Source organism: Mya arenaria, chromosome 9, assembly GCF_026914265.1.
Source record: "Mya arenaria isolate MELC-2E11 chromosome 9, ASM2691426v1".
In the NCBI taxonomy this organism is placed as follows: domain Eukaryota; kingdom Metazoa; phylum Mollusca; class Bivalvia; order Myida; family Myidae; genus Mya; species Mya arenaria.
The window spans coordinates 39,744,725-39,770,837 of record NC_069130.1 but is presented as its reverse complement, the minus strand read 5'-3'; the positions used below and the strand labels follow the sequence as shown (position 1 = coordinate 39,770,837).

The window sequence follows — 26,113 nt, the reverse complement described above, 5'->3', positions numbered from 1 at the left end:
GAAAGTAGGTGTAATACAATGCTGGAGATGATTTTGATGTAACATTATGCACTTGAATATTCAATATTTTCATTTCTTAACATGACATGAATGTCAACATATTGTGGTTTTCTGGTGATAACATTTGCCTTTTGTTTAATATTATAAATTAAACAAAACTGAATCTGACATCAATATTGTTATAACTGCCTCAATGTATGCTTTTATTTACACATTTGATAATTGTGTATATATACAAATACGAATAAAACGATGTATACTTTAACAAAACACATATATACATGTAAACACCACTTTTCTGATAAATGTGTAACAATGTTTCCAATTTACAGCATGTAAATTAATACTAATTTTAAATTGTCTTCATAAAAATAACTTACAATGGGTTTTTAACTATGATAATCCATTTGCGCCATAAGCGCCACGTTTTGTTGAAATAAGAAAATACAGCTTTGAAGTAAATATCATTTTTTGGAAAAAGGTTTTGTACATGTATGTTTTTTTTCAAATGCAATTATCAGTTCATTAATGTGGACATATACAATACTGACTTACCTATTAACATTAATAAATGCATGGCCATATCACCATTATAAAATTCACTGTCAAAAACATTCACATAAATATATCCATAAATGTATTTAAATGTATAAACATAGAACAACACATATAAACTACAATAAAACAAAAGAGAAACAGGCTGAGCCATCAAAATACACCAGCAGTTAAGACACCAAAAATGGAAAGTGGACACAAATGCTCCACCATCTTTCATCAATAATGTTTGTACTTGGTTACAAACTACAATTTTTGTATCACAGTATATGCACTTAGTCAAAATGCTAACATTTTTATTCATTCAGATATGTACATTTTGTTATAATTAGCAATTCTACATCTAAAGTTATGAAGATCTTAATATCACTGTCTATCACAGCGTGTGCACTGTGTCACAAATGCTATAACTTTGTATCGCGTACAGCAGATCGAGGTCTGGTTGGAATGGTTGGTATGGTGACGTTTTCCACAACAGTACACTCTCCATCATTCTGAGCCTTGGCCACAGCTAGATGGATGCACTGTACCCAGGGCTCAATGTTTTGTTGGCCTTTTGCCTTAAACACATAGTTCTGGTCTGTTGTGAAGATTTCAAACGCCTTAGGAATATCACGAATGCCTTTGCGAACAGCTTTCACACTCTGTATTTCTCGCACTGGTAACGTTTCTTTTCTCTATAGTGGAAAACATTTGTGTTATTATAAGATCTCCTACTGGAATAATTACAGCCAGGACAAGACAAAATGAAGGTATTTTCACCTTGAATAAGTCCTTGACATGGAATTTTGACCAATGACCTTAACGTGTGACATTGACCTTTGACGAAAAGTCTTTGGTCTTGCACTTAACAGCAAGCTTCACATGATGAACATTTGTGACAAATCACTTAAAAATTACCAAGTGCATTATCAAGTTGGACTTACTGATGGACATACAACCGGACGCACTAACATACACCTGGTTGACCGCCGTTGTGGTAACTATGTCTATCTCACTTCAAGCAGACGCAACACATACAGAGTGGATAGAATCTCGAGGTGATTTATGTTTCACCATGCCCTTACCTTCAGCTAACACAATCTAATTCCAGTTAGACTTTGGAGTCACATAGGAATAAGTTCTAATGTCAGTTAAATTTAGGTTATATAAAGTGTTACATATGGAATTACTTACCTTTAGGTCTACTGTGAGTTAAAATACAGTGAATATAAAGTGTAACATACCAATCACTTTTGCTGTAGGTTATCTGGCTGCCGGAGAGAGTGAAGTATCGGGTCTTCCACCGCTTCAGAAACTTCCAGCGCCCTTTCTTCTCCTTCAACTGACCCTGTCCAGTAGAGAATAGTAAATATTATATCTTTTAAATTAAAAACAGCTGAGCCGTGACTGGGCTGCCAGCGGGCAGTAAAATCGTGCAAGATTCAAGTGTTCACAAACGATCATGCCTGGATTGCTATATCGTGCATCAATCACCAGTACAATTAAAGTATGATTTAAAAATTCAAATATTTAAAAAACTGTTAACATACAGCAATGACTGGACTTCCATCAGGCATCAGCTCAGACATTTTCTCCGGGTGGTTACACATGAAGCAGGCCTAGTACTTGCGAGGGGCGTTAAACTCGAACACATCAAAGTATCGGTCACCATGGAGCTCCTGAAGCAAGGCATCCTGGTCCTGGAAAATGTTTGGATAAGACTGCATTCAAATGGAGAGAACTTTTATGTTAATTTAGAATACGTTTTGGACACATATTTTTTTAGCAGTAACAGATATAAACACTTGATAAATTCAACTGGATTTAAATAACATGCATATATATGCAAACCAAAGACATTCACATATATTTACTTTATTTACCGCCAATACATGATCATTAGGGATGTTACCTTTGCTGATGGGAAGGATGAGGTGACAAGTGTGATATAGCCACTGTTTCCTTTCTCCGGGTAGAGTGCATCCCAGCAATGTTTAAGGCTGCTCACACTTAAATCCTGCTGGCTTAACGCCGAGGCTGACTGGGCCTATAAATAGATAGAATGTCATACAGTATTTCTATTATAGCCACCATTTCCTTTCTGCCAAGCAATGTTAACAGCTGCTCATACATAAATCCTTCCGACTCTAGCTGAGGCTGACTGGGCTATAAATAGATAGGAAGTCATGCAGTGTTGCTATCTATAGAGCTTAAATCCTGCTGGCCCAGGGTTGACGCTGACTCGGTCTATAAACAGATAGGATATCAAACAGTGTTAACTATAGAGCTTAAATCCTGCTGGTCCAGGTTTGACGCTGACTTGGTATATAAATAGATATGTCATACAGTGTTGCTTTATATAGAACTTAAATCCTGCTGGCTCAGGATTGACGCTGACTAGGTCTTTAAATAGATACGATACCATACAGTGTTGCTGCCTAAGCCTAAAAAAAATATGTTTGGTTAGGGTTACATCCTTTTCAAAAATAGGTAGGGTAGGTAGGCTTTTTATTTTTTTTTATTATTTTTTTATTAGGCTTTATATAAGAATGTCATTTTCATCATTGGAGAATGGTGTAAAAGTTATCTTCTATATAAGAAATTAAGGTTTTAAACTACATATTGAAAAGCAAAAAAAAAGAAATTTGTTTTTTTTTTTTTTTTTTTTTTTAGTTTTTCATTTTTTTTTCAAACTGACTATAAAAACGTTAGGGTCGGCGCCTATTCCGTAGGTAGGGTCGGGTAACCCGAACCAAATGTATTTTTTTTAGGCCCTATATAATTTAAATCATAGCCAGGAACAAGTGTGAATTATTTCACTATAACTTCACTATATGACTTCATACCTGGACAGCCAGGAACATGAGATGGATCCAGGTCTTTGGAAGCTTGGTGTTTAGGATGAAAAACTGCTTCCCATATAAACAATTTGTCCCCTTTATTCCACACTGGAAATTGAGACGAACATAGCGCTTATGTCTGCCGTCTGAAAATACATAATTTAAACACTTAAATTTTGTATTAAAATACAATTTGGATTCATTTTACAAAATATCTATTTCCAACTCTCGGCATTAGTTGTGTTGTTTATTTGATTCCTGTTGATGGAGTTATATTTGGGGGCATGTTAATTGTGTACAACAAGCGACAGACAAAGTCCCCTCCATCACTATTTGCATAGACTGTCAATTCCCCCCACCACCAATATTTGCATAGACTGTCAAATCCCCCCAACACCAATATTTGCATAGATGGTCAAATCCCCCCACCACCAATATTTGCATAGATGGTCAAATCCCCAACCACCAATATTTGCATTTACAGTCAAATACCCCCACCACCAATATTTGCATAGACGGTCAAATCCCCCACCACCAATATTTACATAGACAGACACAATACCCCCCCCCACACCAATATTTGCAAAGACAGACAAAATTCCCTCACCACCAATATTTGCATAGATGGTCAAATCCCCCCACCACCAATATTTGCATAGACTGTCAAATCCCCCACCACCAATATTTGCATAGATGGTCAAATCCCCCCACCACCAATATTTGCATAGATGGTCAAATCCCCCCACCACCAATATTTGCATAGATGGTCAAATACCCCCACCACCAATATTTGTATAGACTGTCAAATCCCCACACCACCAATATTTGCATAGACTGTCAAATCCCCCCACCACCAATATTTGCATAGATGGTCAAATCCCCCCACCACCAATATTTGCATAGATGGTCAAATCCCCCCACCACCAATATTTGCATAGACGGTCAAATCCCCCACCACCAATTTTTGCATAGACTGTCAAATCCCCCCACCACCAATACTTGCATAGATGGTCAAATCCCCCCACCACCAATATTTGCATAGACGGTCAAATCCCCTACCACCAGTATTTGCATAGACAGACAAAATCCCCCACCACCAATATTTGCATAGATGGTCAAATCCCCCACCACCAATATTTGCATGAACGGTCAAATCCCCCACTACCACTATTTGCATAGACAAACAAAACACCTCAACCACCAATATTTGCATAGACAAACAAAATACTGCAACCACCAATATTTGCATACATAAACAAAATACCACCACCACCAATATTTGCATAGACAGACAAAATACCCCACCACCAATATTTGCATAGACAAACAAAACACCTCCACCACCAATACTTGATAACTGTCATAATCCCCCACCACCAATATTTGCATAGGCAAACAAAATACCGCAACCACCAATGTTTGCATACACAAACAAAATACCACCAATATTTGCATAGACAGACAAAATACCACCACCACAAATATTTGCATAGGCAGACAAAATACCCCTACCACCAATATTTGCATAGGCAAATAAAATCCCCCACCACCGATATTTGCATAGGCAGACAAAATCCACCACCACCAATATTTGCATAGACAGACAAAATCCCCCACCACTTATATTTACATAGACGTTCAAATCACCTCACCACCAATATTTGCATAGACGGTCAAATCGCCCCACCACCAATATTTGCATAGACAGACTAAATCCCCCGCCAACTATGTTTGCATAGACAGACAAAATACTCCACCACCAATATTTGCCAAGGCGGACAAAATTCCCCCCACCAACATTTGCTTAGGCGGATAAAAGACCTTCACCACCAATATTTGCATACGCCAACAAAATCCCACTACCACTACTATCTGCATAGGCTGATAAATACCCCAACACTAATATTTGCATAGGTGAAAAAAATCCCCCACCAATATTTACAAATTTATCTTCGATAAGAAATGAAGAAATAAGAACCCAATATATACCCATTTGTGTGTGCGGATAAATGGACGGAGGGTAAACCTTAGGTCTCCTCCGGTGAAACCGGTAGGGGACTAACAGCAATCCTTTACTAGTCCATATGGCGTACATCAAACCTTTCCTGCCTTACCCAAAATGCTGCATTTGGCTGGTAGGGGGATCCTAGCGGAAAGACTGCTGATAAACTTCCTGATTGTGTCCATGTGTTTCTCACAGAAGTGCTGCACGCCATCTCGAAGTGGCTCAGGCTGGAAAAGGAGTTTGCCTAGTGTTAGACAGGAGAGCCATGGAGGGAACACAAACGCTGTGCTTGTGTTGGTTGTTATTTATGCAGTCAAACAAAGGGCAATTATATGGACATATTGCTTATAGAATCCATGACACTTATAAAAGGTTTCTAGAAAATTAATATTTCGGGTTTTTGGCCCCATTCCTTGAAATATCCTTAATCCTTTACAACAGGATTAATCTAAGATTAATATTTTACTTTGGGTATAATTAGTGTAATATTTGAATTTAAAGAGTTTCGGACTTTGAAAAATATCTATTAGATAATCATGATAAATTAATTTTGCTAATTAAAATCAATATTAATTTATTAAATTTGGTTTAATGAAATAATCTACTTCAGCTTATTATGCATAAGCACTTTCTAGATAATTGAGACCCGTACCGGAAGTCCTGAGCTGCTGTTCAGTGTGAGTGCGCTGTTTAAAGATGCTCTATCCAGGGTTGATGTCGGGCTGACTGGTCGGTCACTCAGTGATCTCGAGTTGGCGATACTCGTTCTAAAGTAATTAAAAACATTTGTGGTATGCACATACAGGTTTATAATTGAATAATGCTTTTCAAATGCCAGAAATTTACTTGTATCTTGTTGTATAAAAGTGTTTTCTTTATATTTGTCTTAACTTCACCTTTTTTAGCGCTTTTTTAGCGAACGCTATCCTTGTCAGCGATAATACATTATACTAAATATAGTTTTTGTTAATAAGTTATTTTTAAAGGCATGTGTCCTCCTTTCGCATACGATAAGAAAGGTACCAACCTTGATGACGGTGTGAGACTAAGCTGACTGGATCTGTTGCTGTGTGAGACTTGTTGTTGTTGCTGCTGCTGCTGTTGTTGCTGTCTCACACCAACGACATTACTGGGGTAGGCTGGGTTGCCAACAGTGATAATGGTCACTGTCCCTTCCGTCTGGCTGGATACGGACCGCATCTCCTTTTGACCCGAGCTAGAGTAGAAATATGTGAGGCTGACAATTAAGGGGCACACTTTAGGTTTATAAAGGGGCACCCTATACGTTGATAAAGGGGCACTATATATTCACTATAGGTTGATAAAGGGGCACTATATATTCCCTATAGGTAGAAAAGGGGACACACTATAGGTTGATAAAGGGGTACACTATAGTTTGATAAAGGGACACACTATAGGCTGATAAAGGGACACACTATAGGTTGATTAAGGGACACACTATAGGTTGATAAAGGGGAGGGGCACCCTTAAGGTTGATAAAGGGACACACTATTTGTTGATTTAGGGACACACTATAGGTTGAAGGTCACAATATATGTTAATAAAGTGGCAAACTATAAAATATAAAGGGGCACACTAAATAAATATATATATATATATAAATAAATAGTATTGATTGAGGGCATACTATAGGTTGTTAAAAGGATACAATATAAGTTGACTTGCACTTCAGACTGCTCAGAATCATGGCCAGTAAAGCTTTGGACTAAAATATCAGGCTGACTTAATATATCCGTACACTTAAGTTTCAAGCTGAATTAATAATATTCGGTACACATACTACTTTTTACTGTCATCCTTCAGTTGATGGACAAGGATTCGCACACTGCTAGATCCGCTCTGGGACAGGCGACTGATCTCCTGCATGTGGTCAGCCAATAGACTGTGGTGTATCAAGCCCAGGGCCTTTATCTCCTGAAAATACATGACGCTTTGTCTGTAAACCATTTGAAATGTATACCTGAGGTTGTAACCACCCAACCAGTTTGTGTATCATCATCTCACATACACAAAAGAATGGTTGTAATTTAAAATGGTCTTATATTTAAATATGACGTATGCAGTAAATGATGTCATAATGAAACCCCCATGCCTTCACATGTATTGAAGGTCATAAAGATAAATTAATATTCTTTTTTATTTTTCTAAAAAATAAAAGATGATAAAAAAGGTTCAGATAAGCCCTATATTTTCTTGTTGCAGTTCACATAGTGTTATTTAATATAATGAAACAAAGCCAAGCAGTATTTAGTTGTGTGTTACCTGCAGGATGACCACAAGAGAGGCTTGGTCTGACAAACCAGACAACAGGCTGACCAGATAACCCATTGTCCTCACGGCGTGTGGCTGAAATAAAAAAATATATAATTAACTATATGATGCAGGATTACAATATTTATTGGTATGAAACCTGTAATGACCAACATAATAGCTTTGTTAAAGTCGAAGTGCACGTGAAAACAAGTTGTTTCCACTCCTTTTAACAATTCTAAATTTAAAATACTTTTTATGGTAATTAACGTCTACCAATGTGACTGTCATAACTGATTACAACATGATCAACTATTGTATGTGTAACACTTAATGAATATCTACATACATGAAATACAAATGTTGCCTTATGTTCAGCTATTATTGAGACTATAAGTATCTATCATGTGTTTAGGTACGGATAAAAAAATCCGACCCGAGGGCACGCGCGAAAGCCGGTAACGAGGCTTGCCGACATACCAGACACGCAGCGTGCCCGAGGGTCGAATTTTTCAATACGGACCGGAAAAACATGATTGATATTTTTTCTGGATATATTCATTTACCACAGTAAACCCAGCATTGAGACAGTGCACCTGCACCCTAAGCACTGCTTCAATTTAACCTGTTTCCATGATAACCAATACATACCAATACGACAGTGCCGATTCAGTAAGCATTGCTTGTATTTAAACTGTTGCCATGATAACTACTAAACCTTCCACTGAGACAGTGCTGACACCTTAAGCAATTGTATATAACTGGTTGCCATGGTAGCCATTAAACCCAACAATTGAGACAATGCCAACAACTGAAGCACTACCTTTTTTGCTATCTAACAAGTAGCCATTGGTACAATTAAACCTACCATTGAGACAGAGCTGACACATAAAGCACTGCTTGTATTTGATCTCTTACCATGTAAACTACTAAACCTTCCAATAAGACAGTGCACCGACTGCTTTAGCACTCCTTGTGTTTAACTGGTTGCCATGGTAACTACTCAACGTTCCAATGAGACAGTGAGCCGGCTGCTTTAGCACTGCTTGTATTTAACTGGTTGCCATGGTAACTACTTAACCTTCCAATGACACCGTGCACCGACTGCTTAGCACTGCTTGTATTTAACTCGTTGCCATGGTAACTACTAAACCTTCCAATGAGACTGTGCACCGACTGCTTAGCACTGCTTGTATTTAACTGGTTGCCATGGTAACTACTAAACCTTCCAATCAGACAGTGCACCGACTGCTTTAGCACTCCTTGTATTTAACTCGTTGCCATGGTAACTACTAAATCTATCAATGATACAGTGACGATACGGTCTTAATCACGGGTGTATCATTCTGGTTGTCATGGTTGCCACTAATCCTACCAATGAGTTAATAAAGACATCTTCTAAACCACTGGTTTTTATTTATTGACTTGGTTACCATGGTAACACCTACCAATGAGACAGTGCCTACAGCCCCAACGATCTTCACAATTTGATGTATGAACACTGGCTGCTGTTCGGCGAGCAGTTTCAGTGCGGTCACATGGTCGATGAACACAGCGGGGTTTGCAGTTGCCATGTCAACAAACATGGCGAGAATGAGGGGCACGAGTGTGCTCACGGTCAGGTAGTTACAGAACGCTGCAACGTGGCCCTCCAGCACCTAGAAATGAATGGATGGGATGTATACTGTAAATAATGGTCTCTTTGAACGATGGAGCAACTAAAGGTATCTCAATATCATCAGTTATGTTTTCAAAATACAATTAAAATGAGATATGGTTTACTTGTATAAGTAAACATATATCACCAAGATTAAGAGAACGACGAAAACAACATTAACAAATATTTTTAAAAAAATCCTCAAAAAAACACATTGAGTAGTGGATGACACTAGCGTGTATAAAAAATATCTCATTAGCATATTATGATAATCTACAGGCACTCTAGCCCCTCCCCAGCCCAAGCATTAATCCTGTCTTCGACCGAAAATCTGTATAAACCAGCAACCCTTCAAATATCTCCATTGAACCTGGTTTCGATTTGGTTCCAAATGGAACTAACACTCTCCTCCGAAACCTGAATTTGCGACGACAAAATCACATATTGTGTAGAAAAAATTCGGACGCACCGATAATTTGTCATCATGGCTTCGACATTTGACCTTCTAACCCATAAATCAGTGCGGGTCATCTTTTATCAATGACCACTGAATATACGAAGTTTTAAGACTCTACACCAAATAGTTTATCACGATTATTAATCGGGAAAAAAGGTGGACGCTGCCATGGACTACACCAATTTCGGACAAAGTATTTCCTATGTTTTTGCTCTGCTTTGCAGGCGATACCAAATTTGCACGTAGGCGCTTTTATCTCTTATAACATTTACCCATTCCTGTCTCGCCCAACCCTAACGCCCATCTCTCATTCCCTCTCACCTTAGGTTTAGATTTCCCGTCTCGCCCAACCCTAACGCCCATCTCTCATTCCCTCTCACCTTAGGTTTAGATTTCCCGTCCCGCCCAACCCTAACGCCCATCTCTAATTCCCTCTCACCTTAGGTTTAGATTTTCCGTCTTGCCCAACCCTAACTCCCATCTCTCATTCCCTCTCACCTTAGGTTTAGATTTTGCGATCATTCCGAACACCTGGAGGAGACTGACGCATTCGGTTACGCCACATGGCTCCATGACCGCTTCTAGTTCCGGCACGTGTCGCGTGATGGGCTCGGGGTTCTGTGTGACAATCTTGGGCAGCACCCATGCCAGGGCGTACTTGCCTTAAAGTAAAAAGTGTGGTTTATTGAGAAAATGCATGGTGTGTTGTAAAAATCATTAGGTTCCTCTCCTGGATGCGCAAAAAAGAGTTTATACCGTACCCCCAACAAGTGGTTTATCTAGCGCTAGCGGATCAAGGATGCGCACCCCTACCCGCCATATAATCGTCTACGGAGACGGAAAAGAAACACGCCAAAAATGCATCATCATCATCATCATCATCATCATCACCATCAACGATCGTTAAGTCCTAGAACAATTTCTTCCGGTGCTAGACCTATCCCAATGAACTTTGCTTATCAATATAGTAGCATCATTTAAGATTAATATATATTTTATCTCTGAGAACCAACATAGCTCAGTTTTTGGGGAGAGGACAGGGGTCTTTTAATAAGTTTCACCAAGAAAATGGGCCCCAGGTCAAATCTTGGACCCACCCATGAATTCAATGAATTTATTTGTGTTCCATCTAATAAAGAATTACTATGCTATGACCCCTTCGACTGTATCAGTTCAATCTAAGTGGTTTGAACTCCTTAATTAGTAATAAAACAAAGCATCAGTTTTGTTTCAAAATACAGTTTAAATGAGCAACCCTCCAATATTCCCAATGATCTTGGTATTCTAATTGATAAGTACGTGCACTACTGGTTACGTTGTACTGTCAAACAATTACGGCTTTACGTACCGGTTACCGGTAACTCAACACCCGAGCCGGGATTTAAATCAATCTCAACCCAGTGCAGGTTTGATAAGTACGTACACTACTGGTACTTCCCAAATTAAATTTGTCGTCACTTGTCCGGTGTTGGACTGTTTTACGTTTACTGTGAATGGGAAATCGAAACGTAAAGGGTAATAGAGATCCTCGCCCAGAAGAACAAGGATCGACGTATTTCATTACTCTCTCGGGTATAATTTTATGGAGTAATCGTTGACAATTTCCTTCAGTGCATACTTTAAATGACCTTTTGCTATAACATAGACGTTTGTTTCGTGTTGAAAATGTTAAATGAGCTTAGGCCACACCAAATTGATAACTTGTTCATCAGATTTTTTAAAAAAAATAATGGGGCGAGCGAGCGAAATAATAATAAAATATTTGTTTTGCATTTAGCAAAAAAGAGGAGCGAGCGAAGAGCGAACAAATATATACAGTGATTTAACTCACTTTTGCTCATATTTTATTCACTTTTAAACTAAACAATGATATTGTAAACAGTACAAGGATAACATCCAGTGAAAGAATGATAACACTAAAAGAGAATTTTATACAAATATTAGTTTTGAGATCAAACAAATGCTATTTGAGATCAAGCAAAATAATGTATTTCTGTAAACAACTATTTCATAAATGAGAGAACTCAAAACCACAGTTTTCCAGTTTTTTTAAACCTTATTAAAAAGTTTTTTTCAAAATACCCTATGCATGGCTAAGTTAAAGCCTGGAAACAAGCGCCAATGGTCACAGCCACCTGCCTGCCCAATGGCATTTCCAAATCTATTAACTAGGTTTTCCACTTTTCCTTAGGAAAACTTGGTTAAAAATAATTCTCTATAAAAGTACCTTGTCATTGCCATGGAAATTATTAGACAAGGTGACTTGAAAAATAACTCACAAAATGAATATAGGCCTTTGCAGTCAAATATAAACAACAGCTATCACTCTTGCTTTGACTGCACGATTGGCCTTGGTAGCCATTTAAGTTCTGGAATAGAATTTACAAAAAACCTACACCGTATTGTAAACCATTTCAGCTGAAAATATGTCACAGAAAATTTCAGCCAGTGCCAGTTTGATTTTAGGCTTTCTCAGAATTTAATGCCTATCTTTTTTTAAATTTGCAGATTTTCCTTATTTTTTTTAGATATCTTGTTCAAATTTAGACAAGTAATAGAAGACATAAACATATATACAAAAGACACTTACTTCTTTTGTACTGCAAATACTGATTGTGTCAATTTTCATATACTGGGTGAGTACCTAAATCGGAACACTTTTGGCACTATTTTTGAAATATTTTTAGTTAGACTTGCACCACAACTACAAAATTTTCCATCAGCATACTAGGATTCAAGACCAATTGGTTGATATAAATAGCATTTTTCAAGATACTACCAATCTGCATGAAAAGTACTTTATTAACCGCACAGTCAATGACTGCCATTTTCGTCAATGGGGTACCTAAATATGAAACAGTTTTAATTCGTTATTTATTTTTATGTATCCTTTTAAAATTATTGCTACATGTTTTGTTTTAGTAAATTAATAATTAATTTTATTTCCAGCTTTTTTTGTCATTTTTGTTAGTAAAATTTGACGATTTCAGTAAAACATATAGACTGTACCAGTATGCTGTGATTGTGGCAAGCATGAAGTCATTCCCCGGCGTGCCATGTATTGACATTTGAACATGAAAAACTTTGAATGATAGCAGCATTTGAAATACTTACCGGAGTATCATGTTTTTTGGAACTTGTATCTAAGGCAAGCGCCTATATTGATTAAACTTGTGAATAAACTGATCATGATCGGAAAAACGCTTTTATAAGGGGTGTTCCATATTTAGGTACTGTTCCGATTTAGGTACTCACCCAGTATAGCAAAAAAAATATTATTTTTTTTCAAGAATATCCATTCTTTTTTCATAGACAAAAACCAATCAGCATAAATATTTAACACTTGAATGTTTTCCATATATAGTTTAAATATACACATGAACATCTAAAAAATCTATAAACATTTATTCGCAACACAAAGTGTGATTAATACCTTTTTCAAATCGCAAAGTCTGACACCATTTTTTCTTTTCTTTTTGACAAATATTTACAAAATACACAATACGGCTTGTTTGATGTTTTTGTGTGAATGGTAAAACTCATGGGTTTCCATGAAGCACATATGAATGTCAGTCAGGTTAATTTTTAGCGTCATCCTACTGTCCACGAACATTGACTCATCGGCGACCAAGGCCTACACCACAAGCACGCCCTTGTTGCCTCATCAAGACAGGAATTTCATGATCCCCTGCATTGGAGGAATCTGAAATTTTAATAAGCAATATTATACATAAATGTTCATTGTAGTATAATGTAGTATGCATTATTTCCTGAAAAGTTTGATGATAACACAAGAAAGGTGGTGCTTGTTTCTTGGCCAATTTTTTCTATTACTATACATGCATTGCATATGAATTAAATAAACACTATACTCTGATCTGTAGCAAAATAAAAACAAACATGCATAAATCATTAAATGTATAATTGATTTTGTAGGAAACAAATAATACAAAAAATACATCATATTTGCTATATTAACAGCAAAACAATAAAGTAGTTAAAATACACACCTGAAGTTTTTACCTGAACATGTGTAGTAGGTATAGATGAACGATTGGAAACTGTCTTTTCACTGTAACGGTCATCCGAATTCCCGTTAAACATACCAAATTCAAACTTTGGATAATCACTGTCATTCACGATAAAATTCAGCACTTCTTGCCCAGTATATAAACGTTTACTTTTAGCGTTAGCCAAATGAAAACAAACACATTGTCCAAAATTTAAACAAACTTTAAATGGTGGTAGAATTGTCATTTGTTAACGTAAATTTCAAGAGTTTTCGTTTTGTCAATTTAGTCTCGATCATCTAGACGCATGTATCCGAGTCTATATCGTTGATTGACTCTAATAAGAGCGGCTGCATGATTGAGCCGGTGCCTTGATAATTGTTACGATCGAAAAACACGGTTATAAGGCTACATTCTACTAAACAAATTAGCGCTCGTAAAGAAAACTAATTATTTTTAGATGGTGCTGGCGCAAGCGATAAAAAAATAAAAACATTTTTTTTGCTTTTCTGAAAAAATAGGTGCGGGAAATCCGATGAACAAGTTATTAATTTGGTGTGGCCTTAGGAAACCCTTATAAAAAACGTTCATATGCATTTTCATTATTTAAGACAATTACCATTTTTAAATTTCGTACGAAGCTGTTTTAGACATAACATTTTTGAATTGAATATTCGTTGATTAAATGCTGATGAACCTGAAATTTATTTTGCTATACAGTATCATTCTGACCTATGACAAAAACCGAGAGCTGCAGGGGTGGGGGGGGGTCATAAGGGCAATCCGCCCATTTCAATCACAATTGTGCGTATACTTTGAAACGGCCTAGCTACGCCCCTGACTGGTAACGTTGTACTGTCAAACGATTACGGTTTTACGTATGGGTTAGCGGTAACTCAACATCCGAGCCGGGATTCAAATCAAACTCAACCCAGTGCATGTTTGATACGTACGTACGAGTATTACTCGTTACATTGTATTGTCAAACGATTAAGCACCAGTCAATTGCAACCACGGCCCCCCAGGTCCGGGGGTATACCGGGGATACCCGGGGAAATGGGCCGTGGTTTTACCTTCCAGGTGGCCCCGCAGTGCTGGGTGCATGCAGTGGTTTTGTCTTCGCATTTAAAATAGCGGGGAATGGGCCTTACCATAGGTCCCTTGGGTGCGGGTGCATTTGACGGGGATTTTACCAGCAGTTTGTCCCCGCAGGGCGGGGTTTTACCCGGGCTTGGCTGGACCGAAAGTCAAAGTCCCCGCTATTCCTCGGACCTGGAGGGGCCGTGGTTACAATTGACTGGTGCATTACGGCTTTACGTACCGGTTACTGGTCATTGACAACACCCAAGCCGGGATTCAAATCGAACTTAACCCAGTGCATGTTTGATAAGTACGTGCACTACTGGTAACGTTGTACTGTCAAAAGATTACGGCTTTACATACGGGTTACCGGTAACTCAACACCCAAGCCGGGATTCAAATCAAACTCAACCCAGTGCATGTTTGATAATTACGTGCACTACTGGTTACGTTGTACTGTCAAACGATTAATGCTTCACGTACCGGTTACTGATCACTTACAACACCCAAGCCGGGATTCAAATCAAACTTAACCCAGTGCATGTTTGATAAGTATGTACACTTACGTTGTATTGTCATGAAAAAAGTCGACAGCACGAGCAATAATTTTACGAAATTCATTACTTATAAATTTGTCACAATAATGTATAGTGTCTGAATATTGGACTCCATTTGCTATCGATAATCGAATCGGACCAAGCTTTTTGAATCACTATTGGACAATAATCGAAATCTCATAATATCAGTAAGGAATATATTCTTTATACATAGAATCATCATGATTATTTAAATGGTTAAACCTGGCATCGGTACTTGTGATGCTATGGTAATGCATTTCGCAATAGAAAGTAAACTTCCATAACCCTTTTCTGCCTTTAATAACTTAATGAAAAAACATACAAAACACAACACAAACTTAACAATTGCACATCAATTGCAAAACGATGCACATCGCATCATGTAAGTTATCTTAGCATTTCATCTATGTAAAAGCATATTAAATATTTGTGAACCAGCTTAACATTCAATAACCTTTTATATTGAACATTTCATTAGAATAACTTAATATCATAAAACTTTTACAAAAACAGTTAATAAGTTAATTACAAACGATTCCAAAAAAGGTTTCAAAAACAGATTGCACCGATCCGGGATGCCCGGTAATTTCAGGTAAGACCGGACCCACTACACCATAGAGACAGGTTATTGAAGAAGGTTTTATGAAAAATATAAACAATTAAAAACAATTTGTAATTTTGGGAGAGTTTGTAAGTTTTTAAGCAAAATTGTTTACATTCACTGCATTTGTGTAAGAGAGTGACCTCCCTTGTAAAATTAAACTCAACGAGACCGGAAATAAAAAATTGACATTTACTCGATTTAAAATTACCACAAAACAAAAATACGTAGTTACCGGAAATAACATTAGCGACATCTTTTGTGTCCCACTATCGATTGTCGCCGACATAGCATTGTCAGCGACGATTTATTGATTGTACTCGATAATCGTTTCATCACTAATAATGTACCTATAATAGAGAGGTTGCAGAAAACTCGACGTACACGTGCACTTCTACGTGTGGGTACACGTAGATGTAAAGGTTGCAGTTCATTTTAAACGTGTACTGATAACCTCGCTGGTACTCCACTTCTCTCGTGCGTCATACGTCATACAGGTCGTTCCAAGCTTGTACAATGTACACATATATTGGTGACGTAGTGCACAAAATACCCATACGTACACGAACCAAGCTTTAACGTGTAATTAAGGCACCGACTGTTAATAATTTGCATGACGCGACCAGTATGTAATGAACGCACGTCCTGCGATACGTACTTGACAGACGCTAGCTAGCTTCATCAGGCACGCAAAGACACCATTAACAACAACAACAACATCATCATAATCACCATCATCATCATAATCACCACCACCATCATCATCATCATCATCATCATCATCATCACCAACATCACCACCACCACCATTATACGTCAATGCATAATTTACTACGCCCCAACCCATAATGTACCATTTGAGACTATTATAGTGAGCCTAAATTTTCGTGCTGACCCCGTACCACCTTAAGAGCAAACGTCTTTCAGTCATTGGGGAGGGGATACACGCCCTAAATTTCTCCCTAAATGTGGACTTGCACAATTCTGACAACCATTAACATTAATAAATGCATGAATTAAAACATAGAAATATAATTTTACACCTAAATTAAGCAAAAGAGAAAAAAACTGGGCTTAAAAAATATTAGAGCCATCAAAATATCCAGAAGTGAAAAAAACCCACATCAAACTGGGCAATGAAAAGTTGACACAAATGGTCCACGATAATATCATCCGAACTTCATATTCAATTAAAACGAGACTTCAGTCGTCCAACCGGGTATGTATGAAGTGTAACGGAAGAAAGTACCGTGGTTCGGGACGATGGTGCATCAGTGGCGGTTTGAGAAATTCATAACGGGGGCGGGGGGGGGGGGCATTTAAAATTGATGTTTTATGCATTTTTCTTAAACAGTTAGTAACGATTTAAGCCATAAAAGTGAATTTAAATTTGGAATGGAAATATGAAAATCTGCGTTCTGATCTTTTGTCAGCAGTCTTTCTTCATTGGTTAGCAGATATTTACTCTAACATTTGCTAATTCCAAGACAAAAATTAAAAATTGTTGGAAAAACGATAAATCTGTTAGAGTGCAGTTTTAAAATAAGGGATTTTTAGGGTTCATTTGCCGGCCAACTGGGAGACACGGGGGTCTGTGCCCCCACCTCTCCATCATTCTCAGCCTTGGCCACAGCTAGATGGATGCACTGTATCCAGGGCTCATTGTTTTCGGTTGGCCTATTGCCTTAAACACATAGTTATGGTCTGTTATGAAGATTTCAAACGCCTTTGGAATATCACGAATGCCTTTGCGAACAGCGTTCACACTCTGTATTTTTCGCACTGGGAGCGTTTCTTTTCTCTATAAAAAAAACAAATTAAAATTTCATGATATTATAGATGCTTTATTTTTTTATTAAATTCAGTAACTTATATTGATAGAAAAAATGCATCTTAAATTGCTCTGCGTGAATCCCATCTGTTGGTAGATTGGTAAATGTATAATTGATATGGTGGGAGCTCCGTAAAATTATAATGTTTCCAACTTTTTGCAGTCATTGTGCTGCATCAGATGATTTTCTCCGACATTATTGTAGTCCTGTAGTCTGGTTCCCTGCTTACTGATATTCCATACAGTACGTCCCGATAACGAAAGTGTTAGGGGAAGAAACTCCACACTAGTAGTCCTGTAACTTTTATATCTATTTAAATCAGTGGTCTGTAACCTAATATATTTTATAGTTGTAAAAATGGCATTTTTGTTTGATGGCGAGTTTGAATAATGATTTGAGGCAGACGTCATTTATTTTATTGTTTTAACACTCAGTTGTACACAGAATGTGCTCGGTATGTATTTTTTCTTTTGATCTAAAGCTTCCATTTGGTCTCATGAGTTGTAAGATACCTTCGTGACATTGTCTCAACTTTGATGAAGTTTGTCATGCTTTTCGAGGTTCTTGTAAATGTAATTTTTAACAAAGTAACTCTAAATCTTACCTTATTTTGTGCTGCTTGTCTCTATCCCACTGCCATATGATGAGTCCAGGTCCTATTTATCTGTATCCCCAGTACTCAGTGGTAAATCCATATTCACATTTCTTTCACAAAACTTTCACAGCAGAACAAGACGAAGATTACTACCTCATGCGTAGTACTTTTATATTCCACAAAACAGTTTGTTTAACCCTTTACTTCATAGATACGCAATTTTACTTATCTATCCATAGCTTCATAGATACGGATCTTAACGTTTTATCCATAGCTTCATAGATACGTAATCCTACGTATTCGTAATGTAGGGGCATTTATTTTCATACCTGATACTTGTTTATGCGCTATAAATTCATATTCATGAAGTATAAACATCGATAAATACAATGCACTAAAAAAAACACTATGTTACTATTTAAAGAATTTCGGAAAATCGCGAAATAAGGTCACTGGTATCAAAGATGCGTAAAAACGTTGACTGCGCAGGTTTGTGGGCATTTTTGTCTCGTTTTCCTCGTGGAAATTTACACAATACTGCAAGTTATAATTAACTACCAATAATACAACTATATTTTATTGATCACGCGCCTGACGTCACAGGTCATGGTTCGAAAACGTGTCAAAATGTCGGCCATGTTGGATAAACAAAAAATCATCTGGCTTGTATAAACAAAGGCCATAAATCATTATATGGGACATATGTGTCACTTCTGTTTCGCTAATCCGGTCATAAAAATGCGCATCTGCTTCTACAAATTGAAAGTAAGTACAAATGTGTTATAAAATAATGACTATCCCTATTGTTAAACTTTGACATGACCCAATTTAACATCGATCAGCTGTTGAAACACGTGTTTTCGAATACACAAGAATGCAATGTAGAGCTAATTTCTGCCCTTGTTAACTTCAGTTTAAAACAACATTCCTGAATAATGTCATTTATATTTCAGTGTTTGTCTGACGAATCGGAACATTCTGGCTTCAATTAAAATGAGTTTGAGACATTGCGTACGACGTCGAGAATTCAGACCTCGGCGTCACGCACACAAGGATACGAGAAATGAGGATTTTTAAAATCAAACCCAAATGACAATACATGGACATGCAATAAACGATATAAATTTAGTAAACAATAACATGCAGGCCTCATTTAGTAGTTGAATAATAACTTTATTTGTTCATTGTAGTGTTAAATAACCGAAAGTTATACGTACTGTGACTGTTGATCAACTTTTTTTTTCTTCTGTATCATATATATAAATATACCGTGCTTCTTTGTTGTGAACTATTTTTTAATTCTGTCCATCTTTGTTTCAATTCAGGTTGCATTAAATGAATTATAAAAATATGTTGTTTATATAATATTTCGTGTTGTGTTTGATAAATAAAAGTGTAATAAAAATTAATTTTCATCAAATTTGACATATTTTTCTGTTTGTTTATGAATATCATGCGGAAATAATTTAGATAACAAAATAAAATTTATATGACTGGATTGGAAATTTAATTCTCTATAAACTTTACATTGATGACTTATTGATTAAACCAAAAGAAATACTAAGAAAATAGGTTTGTAATACATTAGGGTTAAAATTCCAATAATATCAATAATCTCCTATGAAGTAGGGGTACTGATATGAACTGATAAGCCATGAACTGGCAGCCTGAAATGGCTTAGGTTTACATGAAGTAAAGGGTTAACTGAACATGCGTTGGTTAGGGCGGCGGGTCAAAAAGCCCCAGTACCAGAAAGGCCCAGTCCAGAAGGGAACTAGTCCACCTAAATGGCCGTTGAAGAGTCTTTTGACGATTTTTAGACCATGGCAGACTCTAGTCCACCTAAATAGCTGTCAACTAGTCTTTTGACGATTTTTTTAATATGGCAGACTCGTGTCATCCACTATCCCAGCAAAAAGTAGCAAGCGGTCCTTGCGCAGAGAATCCTCGCGGCCACAATTGTGAAATTATCTCCGTAATAAATTCAAATTTCTACAAAAATATTATTGCCTACTATTAAACACATACTAAGTTATGTCAGTAGGTCCAAAAAACATGTTAAGTTATCATAAAACACTTACAAAAAGTGTTGATTGTTTATCAAGTATCCCGATATCGGTAAATCTGGGACAAATCTGACTGGTTGTGTACATGTATATAACGGTATTCGTGACCCATAATATAATAATGTGAAAATAACAACTCTAATGACAAATTAAATCCAGTTCAGATCACTGTCGGATAAAAATTGAACAACTTTTGTCATTATTATTCAACATCGATGCATATTATAACAGTATATCATTTCGCCCGTTGTTAAATGGTAGAGAGTTGTAGCGTTACAGGGATACATAAGAAATGTCAAAATAATAAAAAGTATCCCTGATCGCTCATTATTGTAGCTATGGCAGACTCAAGATGTCCACCATCCTAGCAAAAATTAGCAAGTGGTGCTTGCGCAGAGGATCCTCGAAAATATCATTGCCTACCTATTATACACATATTTATGTCTCCCCCTCTCTGGGGGAGACATATTGTTTTTGCCCTGTCCGTCAGTCCGGTAGTCCGTCAGTCCGTCCGTACGTCACACTTCGTTTCCGATCGATAACTGGAAAACCGCATGACCTAGGATCACCAAACTTGGTAGGGAGGTTGGTCGTGAGGTGTAGAGGATCCCTATTGTTTTTGGGGTCACTAGGTCAAAGGTCAAGGTCGCGGCGACCCCCAATATAAAAAACATTTCTGCTCAAAATCTTGAGAACGGTTTGACCTAGGTTCACCAAACTTGGTAGGGAGGTTGGTCATGAGGTGTAGAAGATCCCTATTGTTTTTGGGGTCACTAGGTCAAAGGTCAAGGTCGCGGCGACCCCCAATGTAAAAAACATTTCCGCTCAATATCTTGAGAATGGTTTGACCTAGGTTCACCAAACTTGGTAGGGAGGTTGATCATGAGGTTTAGAAAACTCCTATATTTTGGGGGGTCACAAGGTCAAAGGTCAACGTCGCTGTGACCTCTAATGTAAAAAAATATTTCCGTGCAATATCAGGAGAATGCTTTGATCTAGGTTCACCAAACTTTGAAGTGAGGTTGGTCATGATGTCTAGATGATCCCAATTGTTTTGGGGGTAACAAGGTCAATAGTCAAGGTCGTGGTGACCTTCCATGTAAAAATCATGTACGTGTAATATCTTTATGTCTCCCCCATTCATGGGGAGACATATTGTTTTTGCCCTGTCCGTCAGTCAGTCCATCAGTCTGTCAGTCAGTCAGTCAGTACGTCACACTTCGTTTCCGCCCAATAACTATAGAACTCTTAGACCCAGGAACTTCATACTTGGTATGCTAGTTGGTCATTACTAGTAGATGACCCCTATTGAATTTGGGGTCACTAGGTCAAAGATCAGGGTCAACGTGACCTTGAGGTGAAGAAACGGTTTCCACTCAATAACTAAAGATCCTTTGGGTCCAGGAACTTCATACTTGGTATGCTAGTTGTTCATGACTATTAGATGACTCCTATTGATTTGAGATCAAAAGGTCAAAGGTCAAGGTTACCTTCAGGTAAAAAATGTTATGTTGGCAGTGACCTTAAGCTTAAAAATGGTTTCTGCTCATAACTAAAGAAAGCTTGTACCCAGGAACTTCATAGTTGTTCATGACTAGTAGATGACTCCTATTGATTTTGAGATCAGTAGGTCAATGGTCAAGGTCACCGTGACCTTGAGGTGAAGAAACTGTTTCCGCTCAATAACTAGAGAACGCTTGCAACCAGGAATTTCATACTTGGTATGCTAGTTGGTCATGACTAGAAGATGACCCATATTGATTTTGAGATCACTAGGTCAAAGGTCAAGGTTGCCATGACCTTGAAGTGAAGAAAAAGTTTCCGCTCAATAACTAAAGATCCTTTGGTTTCAGGAACTTCATACTTGGTAAGCTAGTTGTTCATGACTAGAAGATGACCCCTATTGATTTTCAGATCAAAAGGTCAAAGGTCAAGGTTACCTTCAGGTAAAAAATGATACGTTGGCGGTGACCTTAAGCTTAAAAATGGTTTCTGCTCAATAACTTAAGAACGCTTGTACCCAGGAACTTCATTCTTGGTACGCTAGTCGGTCATGACTAGTAGATGACCCCTATTGATTTTGAGATCAGTAGGTCAAAGGTCAAGGTTGCCATGACCTTGAGTTGAAGAAATGGTTACCACTCAGTAACTAAAGAACACTTGCACCCAAGAACTTAATACTTGGTATGCAAGTTGGTTATGTAGATGATCCCTATTGATGTTGTGATCAGTAGGTAAAAGGTCATGGTCACGATGACTGTGAGCTGAAAAATGGTTTCCGATCAATAATTGAATAACGCTTGCGCCCAGGAACTTCATACAATGCAAACTTCGTTTACATTTTCCATGATTAATCAACAACACTTTCTTCTCTTCACTATTTAATATAATCGAATAAACCAAACTTCACTGTTGGTTTGTCTCCAGTCCAAAGTTACAAATTTCATGTCCATCATTTATTTTTTCTCAGCTACGACCACACAATAGGGGAGACAAGCGCTTTTTCAAAAAAGCAATCTCTAGTTATTTATGTCATTATGCCGAAAAAACATGTCCAGATACCATAATCAGGGATGATAAAATTCCGGATTAATCCGGAATTCCGGATTTAAGGCCTCACGGATCGATTTTGAGATTAATGTAAATCCGTTGAGTTTTTTTCTAGGGGGGGTGGGTACTGGGAGTGAATCGAGCTCAGTTCGAACAATATGGGTATGAAAGGTGAGTTTTCCGGAAGTGTAAAGCCGGAAATTAACGAACCTATTTACGTCTTGGCAATCGAGCTATATGATTGGTTAAGATAGCATCCGGTGATTACGGAAATTACCGATGGGACTAGAAGACAGTATCCGGATGGTCGTATCCGGATATAACAGACGACGAAGACGAATAAGCGGGTATTGGAAAAAAAAGACCACCACCAACTTCTAAAAACATCGATTCGTCGATTTAAAGGGTATATTTGGCATTTATTTTTAAGAAAAATTCCCGAAACATTTCTTTTTAAGTTAATAGAAAGTGATCAAACTAATAATGAATTTTGCGCATCTAGCATCATTTCGGACATCCCGATTCGGATTGTGTCATAATAATCGATTTTTATTTTACAAATTTGAATTGGCCGATTAAAGTTTACGCTGTTAACCGTTTCTTTATTATTCTCATAATGTTTGAAGCATTGTTCTCAATAAGAAGTGGCTTTTGACCAGTATGGGAGGTTCAAATGAAAGTTGGTTTAGTTCAAATTTAAAAAAAAAGAATAAATATTTTGTAGTAGTAACACATATTACGTAGAGGCAGCCATTTTATTTTCTATTTGAGACAGTTCAACAAAACTTCTTGAGGACCCAGTTTGAGTGAGATTTAAATTCTATAGTTGTAATTTGTATTTCCAGGTATGTTGATGGTTACAAAAGTCGGGGATGAACAGACACCTCAGCCAGTGCATCCAGTTGTTCCTGTCAGTGACTGACAATTCAATCCAGAGGCCATGATACTTTGATTTATGACTGAACATGCTCCCTGGCACCACAGTAGTGTGTCTTACTTAAGACACTTGCCAAAGATACAAAAGCTCTCAGCGAATTAAAACTTCAAAGGTGTACAGCATCATACAAGATGACTTACGTAGTGGCTAGCCATTTCAATGATGAACATGTGGAGGAGTTAATGGATCTCGGTTTTGTTTCAACTAAGACAAGTCAACAAACACAATGAGAAAACTGTTGCAGCTATTTTTCTGCTATAGAGAAAGAAATAGTGTTGAGGCATTTGGCCTCCTTAAAAATCACAAGGGCTGATTCTGAATCAATTTTCATAGAATTTGAAAGCCAGTTTGAGAGACTTGGAACTGCCGTGGGACAATCTAGTTTGTGTGCTACTGGACTCATGTAACACCATGAGGGGAAAAAATATGGCTTAGGGACCAAAATACGTCAAAGTCCACCATGTCCACAACGACTACGCTGCCAAAGCATTTAAGTCCCGTTTGGATATTACTTGGAATAATATATATAATAATTAATAACATTATATTCTCATCAAATGTGCAGAAAATGGAATAAATACTCTTAATACGATACATAAAAATTGAATAATTAACACTTTTACAATTAACATTTGCAAGCATGATAATCAATATGTAATCGATATGTTGTTCATTATTATAAATCAAACATCCCATAGTGTAGACTGTTCATACACAGGCATTTGATCATAGCCAGTTGAGTTTTATGGGAAGTGGACAACTGAACCAAAAGTCAGGTACATGTCTAATGCCTAGGTAAAAAAAAGTAAATTTAACTTTGTTTAAAGACAAAGGTGTTAAACTTCACTCCTAACATTCCTGATTATTGTTCTGATTGTGGATGTCTCGTGTTGAACATAATTATATCTATCAAACCCCCCTTGTCCCCCCACCAGGGCTTTGCCCTGGACCCATCGGGGGCCTTAAGCGGCCCCCTGAACCCCACGCAGAATTTTTCAGGATTGGCAACTTAGCTCTGTTATCATCCCTGCATAATGCACTTACATGCATCGATTGTATCCATTAATCTGTAAATCTAGGACAAATCTGACAGGTTGTGTACATGTATGAAACGGGGTAAAGGATTTCTAATGTTTTGGTCGTTAATAGGTTCGGTTAAATAACACTATTTTAAATGCAACCATTTCAATGCGCTAAACGCTAAAGTGTTTGATGTGTCGAGTTGGGAGAACATAGCTTATTCGCCTATAGATGCATTTTATTTTTTATGAAATATGTATTTGAATGTATCAATAAAGGTTATAAGGGGAGAAGTAGTCACAATTCAGTGAGTAAGCACATAGTTCACGTTCCACGTGATACCGCGCATTTAGGGCTTCAACATTGTTTTCTACATACTACGTATCAAGTCAATACATATGTAGAAATTAATTTAAAGGTAGTTTTTGTAACGATATATGGATAAATCTGGCGGTGACTTGCCGGGAGTCTAGACAGTGATTTTGTGTGTCTATTTGTTTACTTCTACAAGCTAGTGAAATATTTCACACATACGCGCATTGTTTATAAATATATGTACCGCTATGACTTATATAGATAATACATATAACTGTGCACATATAACAACAACAACACAGTCATTCCTTGAATGATACATAGAGACAGTACAAAACATAAAACTGTATAGATATAATGACATGACTACAAGAGAGGATTGTGCTTTTCCGTCATTGTCAACATCACCATTAGCAGCAGAACAGCAGAAGCAGCAGCATAGGTTACTACTATACTATGTCTAGTATTATACAATATATTCAAACTTAATATAAGAAATGGATAACACGTTATGTGAAACATATCGGATTATCAATATGATTATGTGCAAATAAGCAGTAAAAACTAATGACTTCAAAGAGAATACGCATGTTCCTTTTAATCTGGTGAGTAGTTTAATGTCAATTTGTAATTAATTAATTTACTACTACTACTACTACTACTACTACTACTACCACCACCACCACTAGTACTACCACTAGTACGTACTACCACTAGTACTACCACTAGTACGTACTACCACTAGTACTACCACTAGTACAT

The 26,113-nt window shown here is 37.3% G+C and overlaps 2 protein-coding genes across 2 annotated transcripts in view; one reads left to right on the top strand and one right to left on the bottom strand.

Annotated features, from left to right (window-relative positions):
* Nucleotides 1–26,113, top strand: part of LOC128203144 (uncharacterized) — a 175,012-nt gene that overhangs the window by 80,091 nt on the left and 68,808 nt on the right. The gene's annotated exons all lie outside the window — the stretch shown is intronic.
* On the bottom strand, nt 1,783–14,101 carry LOC128203146 (ventricular zone-expressed PH domain-containing protein-like). Its single transcript, XM_052904437.1, has 12 exons — nt 13,778–14,101; nt 10,266–10,429; nt 9,102–9,311; nt 7,666–7,749; nt 7,184–7,317; nt 6,410–6,598; nt 6,035–6,149; nt 5,492–5,609; nt 3,384–3,523; nt 2,450–2,584; nt 2,088–2,237; nt 1,783–1,885 (listed from the first exon to the last, which is right to left on the bottom strand). The coding sequence occupies exons 1-11, from the start codon at nt 14,022–14,024 to the stop codon at nt 2,157–2,159; spliced, it is 1,617 nt and encodes a 538-aa protein (XP_052760397.1). The 5' UTR covers nt 14,025–14,101; the 3' UTR covers nt 1,783–1,885; nt 2,088–2,156.